The 12,606-nt window shown below is 34.0% G+C and overlaps 1 protein-coding gene across 8 annotated transcripts in view; it reads left to right on the top strand.

Annotated features, from left to right (window-relative positions):
* Nucleotides 1-12,606, top strand: part of N4bp2 (NEDD4 binding protein 2) — a 70,988-nt gene that overhangs the window by 10,174 nt on the left and 48,208 nt on the right. For 2 of the 8 annotated variants that reach the window (XM_048784360.1, XM_048784358.1), the window contains exons 4-5: nucleotides 8,920-8,998; nucleotides 10,677-11,023. The exons of 2 other annotated variants lie outside the window; for them this stretch is intronic. In XM_048784360.1, the coding sequence (XP_048640317.1) occupies nucleotides 10,795-11,023 (229 nt within the window). In that variant the 5' untranslated portion in view covers nucleotides 8,920-8,998; nucleotides 10,677-10,794. Of the gene's footprint in view, nucleotides 1-8,919; nucleotides 8,999-10,676; nucleotides 11,024-12,606 lie in introns of those variants that run through there. 4 more of the 8 variants (XM_048784361.1, XM_048784359.1, XM_048784362.1 and 1 more) reach the window with 4 other exon arrangements.

Consider the following 12,606-nt stretch of genomic DNA (forward strand, 5'->3'; position numbering starts at 1 on the left):
TAAGAGTTAAACATGAACATCATTTATAGTGGAATAAGTGGGACATAAATAAATTGGATATATAGAGCAAAAATGGTGTTTGGGAGGTAGTGCCAGCTTTGTATGTTTTATATATCATATTTTTTTCTCTATACAAAACATTAGTTGGATACTCAGATTACCTATGTATTTAGATTTTTTTTTTAATACCAACAGACAAAATGAAAGAAAAGAGTGTTAGGAGATATATAATTTGTACACTGGTGAAAGTAAGCATAAAGGAAAGTCCAAAACTCATCTTTAGTTTATGATAATGATTGTTTTTTCCGTGATATGAAAAACGTATATGTTATAGATTACTTGAAAAATCCAAAAGTAGTATTTAAAAAAAAAATCACCTATAATTTTTTTTTGGGGTCCATTCTTGTGTAATTCAGTCCCATTTGGGTGTCTGTGAAGGTTGTATTCTAACATTTCCTTTAATAAAGTTTCCATTAAATATTGTCCAAAACATAGTCTTTTTTGTTTCTGTTTTTTAGATGGGGTTTTGCTGTATTGCCCAGGCTGTCCTCAAGCTTCTAGACTCAGCAGTCCTCTTGTCTCAGCCTCCCAAGTAGCTAGGACTAAAGGGACCCAGCTCAAAATATAGTCTTTAATGGCTGCCTAAAATTCCATCTTGAATCTAAAGAGATACTGTATTTTATGGAACCTGACAAATCTGGTTTCAGATTAGCAGATTTAAAAAACAAGCAAATGATCTGAATAGACATTTCTTCAGGGAAGATATACAAGTGCCAATAAGCATCTGTAATTGTGGTAGAAAACATTAGTCATTAGGGAAATTCAAATAAAAACCAACTAGATAAAGCTAGATCCAATTAGAATGGCCATAATTAAACAGAAGGGTAATAACAGGTATAGGTAAGGATGTAGTGAAATTGGAATCCTTATACATTGCTAGCAGAAACTGAAATTTATGCAATTCCTTTGGAAAAAAGTCTGGTAGTTCTGTAAAGGTTAAACATAGAACCAGGTTCGGTGGTGTAGGCCTATAATCCCAGCAACTTGGGAGGCTGTGAGGCAGGAGGATCATAAGTTTGAGACCAGTCTCAGCCATTTAGGAAAACCCTATATCAAAATAAAATATAAGAGGACTGGGGTAGAAGTTTAGTAGTAAAGCACCCCTGGGTTCAATCCCCAACCAACTAATCAACCAAAGCTTTTGTTTATGGTGCCATATGATCTAGTAATTCCGCCTTTAGGTATGTACCTAAAAATTTGAAAACATATGTCCACACAAAACTAATACATGAATATTCATAGCAACATTATTCATAATATTCAAATATCTATTAACTGATTAATAAGTAAAATGTGGTATACAGTAGAATATTATTTAGCACTAAAAGGAATGAAGGATACAGGCTGGTTGCAACTTGGGTAAACTGAAAACATTGGACTAAGTGAAAGAAGCCACTCATAAAAGATCACATTGTATGATTCCATTTATATAAATGCCCAGAACGGTAGACAAGTCTACAGAGATTGAAAGTAAATTTGTGATTGCCAGGGTTTAGGGTATGGAGTTTCTTTTAGAAGTGATGGGAATGTTCCGGAATTATGTTGTGGAGATAGTTGTACAACTCCATAAATATACTGAAAACAACTGAATTGTGTGTACCTCAGATTTGGTGAATTTTGGGCTAAGGGTAGTTCAGTGATAAAGTGCTTGCCTAATATGTGTGAGGCCTTGGGTTAATCCTCTGCAAAACAGACACACACACACACACACACAAACACGGAAAAAAAAAAAAGAGAGAAACCCCAAATGGTGAATTTTATAGTTTATATATTATATTTAATAAAACTGGTATCAAAAAGATAATTGGGAGCTAATACGCTTAAAAACAAAATCAGATGAGAGATGCTGTTGCTTTTGAACCAGGTAGGTAGGGTGGAGGTAATGAGAAATGGTTGGATTCTGATTGTATTTTGAAGTTAGAACTGGCAGGATTTGCTAAGTGATGATTAGATATAAGGTGTGAGGGGAAGAGGAGGCAAGAATGACTCTTGGCTTTTTGGCCTCAGCAACTGGAAACTTCCATTAGCTGAGATTTTCAAGACTAGTTAGGGCAGTTCTTTAGTGGAGGATCAGATCACTTTTTACACATGCCCAATTTGGGTTGTTTATTAGATACATAAAGTAGAAGTGTTCAGAGGGTAGTTTGATGTCTGGAGTCAGGAAAGAAGTATTATTGGAGATGTCAATTTGTTAGCAGGTTGATGTGTTTAAAACCATGAGTCTGGATCAGTGAGGGTCAATGAGAAAGAAGAGGCTCCCAGGCTCAGTTGGAGCCTCAGAGCAGTTTTCAAATTGAGAGTTGAGAAAGCCTGAGTTGAAAAGCCTGAGAGAGGCAATGTCTTCAGGAGAGGAGAGTAAGTTCTCAGGATGGAATATGATCCATTAGGTGTGGAAGTACTGCTGTGATAGATCTGAAAAAATAAGAATTGACCTTCAGATTTAATTTTGTTTTCTGATGTTTGTTAGTATAAACAAATACACCTTATCAGCCTTGCTAAACTATCTGATTACTAATGTATAGATTCTTTTGGATTTTGTATTCACACAAAAATCTATAAATACTGGTAGTTCTGTATTTTCATGTCCTATTCTTAACAACTTTTTTTTCCTTTTCAAGTCTTAATGTGCTGGGTATGACCTCTACAACAATGGAATATGGAAGTGGTGATAGCAGAAATTCTTGTTTCATTTCTGATTATAAAGGGAAAACTTTCAGCAAGTTCGTAATTGTGAGGGTTTTTGTGTGTTTGTTTTTGATAAGTGTTTTTATCATTTCCGTTTTATTTCTAGTTTGTGTAGAGTTGTCATAAGTGGAATGTTGGCTTTTCAAATGCTTTTTCAGTATACACTGAGTTGGTTATATGATTTTTCTTTATTGTCAGGAATTACAGTGATTTCCAAATGTTAATACAATCTTGTATTTTAAAAATAAATTGATGCATTACTCTTTTTCTATGTAACTTTGATATTTGGTAACCTATCACTCATATAATTTATTCATCTCTACTTTAAAATTTTATTTAGGAAAGTTGCATGTGTTTTCATTAGTGAAACAGGACTGTAATTTTCCTTTTTCTTTCTTTGTGGTTCTGGGGATGGAATCCAGGGCCTTGAATATGCTAGGAAAGTGTTCTTCCACTGAGCTATACCTCCTGCCTAGATATTTTTCTTTCTTTGAAAGTCTTTGTTAAGGTTTTGGTATCAAGCTTAGGCTAACTTCATAAAATGAACTAAGAAGTCTTTTCCTCCCACCCTCCCTTTCTCTTGCTTTCCTTCTTCCTTCCCTTCTTTCTTTCTTTTCTTCCTTATGTTGTCCAGGTTGGTCTTAAACTCAAATTCTTGGACTTAAGCTATCTCCCCGCCTCAGCTTCTTCTGGACATGCCTGCTTGGGCTGAGATTTATCATCCCCCTCCTCTTGCCCCATTACTCAGAATTGAACTCAGGGGGATTGTACCACTGAGCTACATCCCCAGCCCTTTAAAAATTTTTTGAGACCATTTTTTTTTTAATATGGAGTCTTGCTAAGTTATCCAGGCGGGCCTTAAACTTGTGGTCCTCCTGTCACAGCCTCCCAAGTAGATGGGGTTACAGGTGCATGCCCAATGTCATCTTAATTTTGATTGCCTTTTGTGTATTTTTGTTTTCTATTTGCTCTTTTGTTTTTATTCTGTATAGTTTTTTTTTTTTTTAATTTGATTCACTGTTTTTTCCCAGTTGCTTGGGAATAAGATGCTACTATCATTGATTTTTTTCAGTCATTTTTCTTTTCTAATATACATGTTTTTACATATTGTCTTCTATGCATGACTTTACAATATCTTAACCTGTGGTATACAACTAAAGTATTTGGTTTAAAATATTTTGTAATCAACATAGTGAATTCTTCCTTGACTCACTTATAGAGTTGTACTTAATTAACTTTCAAGCAATTGGGTTCTGATTATTATAATTATTATTTAAATTATACTTTGCTGCTGATTTCTAGCATGATTTCATGTGCAGTTGAAAATAAAGTGTATACTGTGGTTATTTGGGTGCAGTGTGTGTGTGTATGTGTATATGTGTGTGTGTGTGTATGTATATATATATATGTATATATATAAATTTTTTAAAAACTTTAAAAAAATTCTTGATGGACCTTTCTTTTATTCATTTATTTATATGTGGTGCTGAGAATCAAATCAAATGTTCAAGGCAAGCGCTCTACCACTGAGCCACAACCTCAGCCCAGTTTATCTATTAGTTTATTGAATAGATATTAAGTCTAGTTATGTTTATTGCATGGCTCAACTCTATGTCCTTACTGTTTCTTATTCTCTTTGCCCTGCCCCACTACTTCAGTTTCCCTGAATAGGTATCCCTTTGTAAAAATATAGAACAAGATCATGACCAGGATACAAATATTAATATAGTCAAGATATAGTAATTCCTTAAGTGGCCCATTTATATCCATTCCTCTTTTTCCTTTTCCTTTTTTTGGTACCAGAGATTGAACCTAGGGGAGCTTAGCCACTGAGCCACATCCCCACCCCTTTTCATTTATTTATTTTTTTATTTTGAGACTTAGGGTCTCCTTAAGCTGCTGAGGCTGGCTTTTAACTTGTGGTCCTCTGCCTCAGCCTCCCAAATTGCTGGAATTCCAGGCATGCACCACTGTGCTCTGCCCATTTCTACTTTTCCTTCCCTCTCTTACTCCTTTTTCAAGGCTTGAAATCACTAATCTATTCTCCATGTCTATAATTATGTCATTTCTAGAATATTATATAAGTGGAATCATTTAATATATGACCTTGTAGGGTTGGCTTTTTTCACTCAGTATAATTCTCTGAAATTTTATATAGGTTAATGTATGTATCAGGTCTTTTTTTTTTTTTTTTTTTTTTTTTATGCTGACTGGTATTTCATGGAATAGATGTATCGTATTTGGTTTAACCAGTTACCCATTGAATGACATTATTATGAATAAAGCTGCTGTAAGCATTTGCCTAGAGTTTTGAGCTAATATAGTTTTTCATTTCTCAGGGATATAAATCCAGAAGTGCAACTTGTATGGTAGTTGTATATTTAATTTTTTAAGAAATTGCCAATGTTTTTAAAGTGACTATGCTGTTTTACATTCCAATCAACAACATAGGAGGGATCTAGTGTCTCTGAAGCTTAGCCATTATTTGATGTTGTCAATTTGTTTTATTTTAGCCAACCTAATAGGTAAGTAATATGTCATTATAGTTTCAATTTGCATTTTTTAATGGCCAATGACATCAAAGGTTGTTTATTTGCTTATTTGCCATTTGTATGCTTCTTTCATATAACATTTTCTCCCTTTTTACTGATTTTCTAGTTGAATTGTTAATTTTGGCTGTTAAATTTTCATGAGTTCTTTATGTATTCTAGATATTAGTTCCTTGTCATACATGTAGTAAGTAAATATTCTTTCTCAAGTATGTAGCTTGTCTTTTTATCCTCTTGAGAGTTTTTTTTTCTTTTTTTAAAAGGATTTTTCATGGAGCAAATTTTTATTTTGAACTGCAAATTATCAGTTTTTAATTAATTAATTTTTTTTTTGTGGTGCTCAGGATTGAATCCAGAGCTCTCTACCACTGAGCCACAGTCTCCCAGCCTTTTTTATTTTTTTATTTCGATGTAAGATCTCATTAAATTACTGAGGCTGGCCTCAAACTTGTGATCCTCCTGCCTGATTCTCCCAGTAGTTGGGATTATAGGCATGCGCCACAGCACCCCACTATTTCTTACATTTAAATCTGTGATCTATTTTGAGTTAATTATTCTGTAAAGTTTGAGACTTAGGTTAAGCTTTATATTTTTTGCCTCTAAGTGTCTGCTTGTTCCAGTATCATTTATTGAAAAGGCTGTATATTTTCCATTGAATTTCTTTTGCACCTTCATCAAAAACCAGTTGGGCATATATATGTTGGCCGTTTTGGGGTTTTCTATTCTATTCCCAGATTTGTTACTCTGCTGATACCATACAGACTTGATTATTGTATCTGTTTATGAACTCTTGAAATAAGGTTGATTGATCCCTTCCCACTCTATTCTTTTTCAAAATTATTCTAGCTGTAGTTCCTTTTTCTTATAAATTTTAGAATAATCTTGTCTGTTTGTAAAAAAAAGTCTTGCTTGAGTTTTGATAGAAATTGTGTTAAACCTGTATATGAATATGGGAAGAATTGACATCTTTGCCATGTTGAGCATTTCAGTCCATGAACATGCTGTCTTGCCATGAATTTAGATCTTTGTTTTTTTTTTTCATCCCTGTTTTGTAATTTTCAGCATAAAAGTTCTGCATTTCTTTTGTTAGATTTGTACTTAAGTATTTCATAGTTTTTTGGAGTGACTGTGAATATTCTGCAACCATGTACATTGCTAGGAGAGGTAACTGTTGTATTTTTTGTGTTCTTTCTTTTTGTCTTGCATCCTTGCTAAACTTATTTGTTGGATATTTTGTAGATTCCTCAATGACCACATCATCTCTTATTAGGGACAGATTCATTCCTTCTTTTCTGATCTATATATGCTTCTTTTCTTTTTTTTTTATACCTTATTTTACAAGCTAGAACTTCTAGCAATATATTGAATAAAAGTGGTAAGAGTGAATATTCTTACTATGTTCCTGATTTTTAGGAGGAAAGCATTTAGTATTTTATCACTAGATATAATGTTAACTCTAGGGTTTTAAATTTATTTTTTTTTTAAATTTTTTGGTGGATGATGGTATTGGGGATCAAACCCAGGACCTTGCATAAACTAGGCAATCCCTTTACCCCTGAGCTAAATCTCCAAACTTTTTAAAAAATTTATTTTGAGGTAGGGTTTTGCTAAGTTATTCAGTCTCACCTTGAACTTGCTACCCTCCTGCCTCATTTACCATAGCAGGGATTATAGGCATGGGCCACCATACTACTACGGTTGGCCACCCAGCCAACTGTAGGTTTTTTGTAGATGTTATTTATCAAGTTGAGGAAGTGCTCCTCTATTTCTGTTTTTTTTTTTTTTTTTTCTGGTAGGTTTTTTAAAAATTATGAATGAGTGTTGGTTTTTGTCAGACTTTTTCCAATATTGATTGATATAGTTTAATTTTTATTCTTTAACCTGTTAATATTGTAGATTACACTAATTTTTAAATATTGAACCAGCTTTGCATCTTTGGAATAAACTTCATGGTATATAATTTTTTAAAACATATTGCTGACTTTTATTTGCTAATGTTTTCTTAACGATTTTGTATCTACATTTATGAGGGAAGTTGGTATGTATTTTTTTGACTTTGTCTGGTTTTGGCTTTTTCTTTTTGATATTGCTGGGGATCAAACCCAGGACCTCAGGTGTGCAGGGCAAGCTGTACCACCAAGTTACATCCCCAGCCTCTGGTTTTGGTATCAGGATAGTTCTAACTTCATAAAATGAATTGAAAGTGTTCCTTCCTCTTATTTCCTAGGAGAGATTGTGTAGAAATCACGTTGAGTTTTCTTAAAAATGTTTGTTAAGAGTTCTTCATTTAATACTGAGATATGTGTGTGTGTGTGTGTGTGTGTGTGTGTGTGTATTTAGTTTTAAAATTGTGAATTAAATTTAACTAAAAATTATAGGTTGTTTTTTTCCCCCCCTTCTTTTTTGGTACCAGGGATTGAACCAGGACTGCTTGACCCCTGAGTCATATCCCCAGCCCATTTTTATTTTTTATTAGGAGTCAGGGTCTCACTAAATTGCTTAAGGCCTTGCTAAGTTACTGAGGCTGGATTTGAACTTATGATCCTCCTGCCTCAGCCTCCTGAGCTCCTGGGATTATAGGCATGTGTCACCACGCCTGGTAAATTATAAGTCTTTTATCTATTGAGTGTGTTACGGTAGACTGGTCTTCTGTGTATAAATGTTTGTAGTTTACTAGTCTACTGATATCTTCAGGGTCTGTAATGATATTCCATTTTTAACCCTAATATTGATAATTTGTGTTTTCTCTCTTTTAGCTAGAGGGTTGTGGATTGTATTTATTTTAATTAACTAGTTTGTACTTCTAAAATTTGATTTTCTCTGTTGTTCTCTTGTTTTCGTTGCTATCTTTTCATTTCCTTCTATTTTTTCTAGGTTCTTGTGATGGGGGCATATCTGTTGATTTGAGGTGTTTCTTCTTTTCCAACGTATGCATTTAGCACTATACATTTCCCTTCATCACTGCTTTAGCTGTGTGCTGCAAATTTCAATATAATATATTTTCATTTTCATTCAGTTCAGTGTATTTAAAATTTTTTCTTTACACCTCATCTTTGATCCATGGATTATTTAGAAGAATATTAGTTTCCAAATTGGAGATTTTTCTGTTATCCTTTGACTTGTTGACTTCTAGTTTGATTCTATGTGGAGAACAAATTGTATGTTTTCAGTTCTTTTAAATTTGGTAAGATTTGTTATGTAGCTTAGTTATGGTTTGCCTTGGTAGTTGTTCTGTGGGCATTTGAAAAGAATTTATATTCTGCTGTTGTTGGGTGGAATGTTCTAGAAATGTTGATTAGATTTCTTAATTGTTGGTATTGTTGAATTCTGTATCTTTGGGATTTTCTGTCTAATTGTGTAAATTGTTACTGGAGCAGTATTGAATCAGTGAATTTGTCTTTTTTTTTTTTTTTTCCAGTTCTATCAGTTTTTTTCTTTATCTGTTTGGTAGCTCTCTTATTAAGTATGTGGACATTTAGGCTTGCTATGTCTTCCTGGTGGATTGATCCTTTATCATTATTTACCTACTCTTTTTTCTGTCTCTGGTAATTTCTTTGCATTCTACTTATATCTAAGATATAAAAGTGTAATTTTATTTAATTTTAATTAATTTAAATTTAAATAGGCACATGTGGCTGGTGGCTGCCATATTGACAGTGCAATTCTGGAAGGTGGAGAGCCTATGACACAAATTTAATTAAAAGGTAAATTTTATAGTATGTTAGAAGGTGACAAGGGCAATGGGTGGTCAGCAGGAAGGGAGGAGATTGGGGCAGAGGGAGTGGGGTATTTGATTTTCAATTGGACAATTAGAAAAAAATCATTGAATATGATACTAGAACAGAGACTTGAAGGAAGTATGGGAGTTAGTAATGCAAATGTCTGGGGAAGAGTAAATTAAGAGTCAGCAGGGAGGTAAGCCATTGAAAGAACTTTAGCTTTTACTCCAAGTGACATGGAGAACAACTTGAATTTAAAACAGATCCTGATTCAATTAGACTTAGGTTGTCTAAAGATCATTCTGGCAGGTATGTTGAAAATAGACTTTAGGGGACAAGGGTGCTAACCAGTTAGGACAAGAGTCCTAACTAGTTAGGAGACAAAAATGGTAGATGATGGTAGTTAGACCAGATAGTTAGAGTGGATTTTGGGGAAAATATGTTAAATCTGAAGTGTTTATTGACTACATCCAAGCAGAGAAAACAAGTAAATTCTCTGTAGTTTTATTCCCAATACATGAGTCACTGCCCTGTGGAGCTTACACTTTACTGGATTGTGGATAGTAAACACAGTATTAATAGAACATATGCCATGTTAGAAGATAAGTCTTAGGCAAAAAAAATCAACAAGAGGAAGGAATTAGAGGACTTGAGTTTCTGAGGTGGTAACATTTGAGTAATGATAAGAAGGTGGTGAGGAAATATATCTTAAAAGTACCTGGGGTAAAAAGTAGTTCAGATATTAGGAACCAAGGTGTAAATGTTCCTGTTTGGGAGCATGGCTGATGTGTTTGAAGAAAAGCAAGGATGCTAAGTGTGTCTGGAATTGCATGAGCAAGGGAAGGAGGATCTGGAGATGACAGTACAGAGGTAACAAGTGTCTGGGTTAAGGCCATTTTAAGGGCTTTTGCTTTCATCTTGAGACAGGAGGCTGGTGGATAGTATAGGAGAAAAGGGGTATGATCCAGCCTAGGGTTTAATTGAGCCACTCTGCCTGCTGTGCTAAGTAGACTGAAGGGACAAGAGTGGAAGCAGGGAGATTGATTTGTCTGATTAATCCAGGGGAGAGTCTGAGATAGCTGAATCTAGGGTGGTAGCAGTGGAGATGGTAAAGAATGATCACATCCTGGATACATTTTGTGGGTTGTATCTGGCAAAATTGGCTTACCAGTTGGATGTGGGATGAGAAGAGTCAAAGATGATTCCAAGATTTATGACATGAGAAGGATAGAGTTACATTAACAGAGATGGGAAAGACTGGGAAGAACAGGTTCAAAGGGTTTGATTAGGAACTCAGTTTTGGACATGTTTATGATGCCTATTAGAGACATCTGAGTGTAGTTTCAATAGGCATCATAATTGTGTTTATGGATGCTGTTTTATGTGTTTAAAATGAAATAATGGTATTAAAACAGTGTAGTCACTGTGTTTCACACAGTGTATTCACTGTTCTGAAATACATTACGTTTGTTAATATCTTAATTTTTATTTAACATGTTCAATTCTGGAAAAACTGGAATATTTTGGACAGAGAAATTGTTCGACTATTTTTTGGCTTTGCTGCCAGAGTCGATGGTACTTTCTTAGCATAAATAATAATGTCTTTCCAGTTTTAGAAATATAACTACATAGCCTGAGTGTTTTTACTTGCTTTCTATTTTAGGTCCTATTACCACTGGATTGTGCAAGATTTTTAACGCTATTTTCTTTGAATTATGATTTAATATCAAACATCTTAAATTTTTTTAAAAAAGGGAAAAATTTTAGTTTTGGAAGTCAGAATGCCAAGGAAAAGGAAAAATCTTGGGGGAAATCCTATTCAGAAGACTGCAAACTCTAAGGAAGTTGTCGTATCCAGTCTTGCTAGTCATGAGGAGTCAACCACTACCCTTCCTTCCGTGTGTGAGACAAACACTGATCAGGAAGAACTCTTCACCAGTATCTCAGAGATGTTTTCTGATCTGGATCCTGATGTAGTGTATTTGATGCTTTCTGAATGTGATTTCAAAGGTGAGAAAAAGTTCAGTTTGAACCCTTTGCGTCTTATAAGAAGACTTCATATATATGCCATGATCGGTAGTAATATAGTAAAGTAACTGTCCTATTTCCCTTTTGTTCATCATTTTCTAAGCACCTGCCATGGGCAAGGTACTACGTTTGGTATTGTGAGGAATATGAAGAAGAATAAAGCAAAATTTCTCCTCTTAAGAAATGCACAGTTCTAGATGTAAGATGCATGTATAGATATCATTCTTCATTTTATTTTTTTATCTTTCCTTTAGAACAGGTCGGCACTGTTGACATTTTGGACTGGATAATTCTTCATTGTAAATGGTTCTGCTGTGTATTATAGGGTGTTTAGTAGCATCCCTAGCCTATACTCACTAGATGCCAATAGCACCCCAACCCCTAGTTGTGACAATCACAAATATTTCCCTATTTTGTCATTTGTCCCCTGGTAGACAAAATTATATGTGGTTGAGAGCCAGTGTCTTAGAATGTAAGCTCCATGAAGACAGAGATTTTAAAAACTTTTAATTTTTCTTCTATATTCCTAACCCCTGAAATAGCAAATGACCCATAATAGAAGTTAGCAGATATTTATTGAGTGACTAGGTAATTTTTTATAATTACAGAAATAAGAGCTGAATAATAAGAATTGAGGCAAGTAGTGTTGTTTCAGAACATTGGCTTTGGACTCAAGAGGCCTGGGTTGCATTTCAGTTCTGCTGACCTCTCTTAAGTCTTTTGTTTTCTAATCTGTTAATAAAAAAATAATAGCATATATCTTATAGGACTTTTTGGTTGAGGACTGAGTTTTTTTTTCTTTTTTTTGGTGAAGTCTTAGTAAATTATTAATAACTTGTAATAAATTGTTTAGAAGTATGTTTGCAGACTGAGGGACTGTATAAAGTTGACTGGATGAATAAATTACTTGATGATATTTAGTATTGTTATTGACCATGATTAGTATAAAATGAAGATTTGAAGGTTTTGATAATACATGATATACTTCCATTTTTAGTCATTGTGTGAACTGTGATGTGAGCATATTTTACCTATTCTGTTTTGGTATGTGTGCAGAAAACCAGGTTTCTACAACACACTTGGTGCTCAGAAATGATGGTGTGTAGTTTTGTAAGTGAGTTTAACATTTATTTCCTAATTTTGGTGTCTTTAAAATTTGTTGAATATACATTAACATAGGAGCAGGAAACCATAAGAAAACTATATTATCCTATATCTTAACAAATAACTTATTTCTCTTTTTCAGGATCTTCAGAGGACCTTGTTATAAACATTTGATATGTTCAGTAGTTTGAATAATAGCATTGATGACATTTTATATTCTGCTTTTTAAACTTAATATGACATAAACAGTTTTTCAGTGTTCTACAACCTTTTGTTTATTTTCAGCAGTTTTCCAGTACTCCAGTGAGGAATTGTGCTGTAACTTATTTATCTAAGTTTCTCTTGAATAATTAACATTGTGAAGAACACCTTGGTAAAAATAGCCTCTTTCTTTCTTTTGGCTTTTTTTTCTTAGTCCCAAAGTTTTGTTTTCTGCGTCACAGGGTAAGAGCAGTTTTCGG

This window comes from Marmota marmota, unplaced genomic scaffold, assembly GCF_001458135.2.
Source record: "Marmota marmota marmota unplaced genomic scaffold, marMar, whole genome shotgun sequence".
In the NCBI taxonomy this organism is placed as follows: domain Eukaryota; kingdom Metazoa; phylum Chordata; class Mammalia; order Rodentia; family Sciuridae; genus Marmota; species Marmota marmota.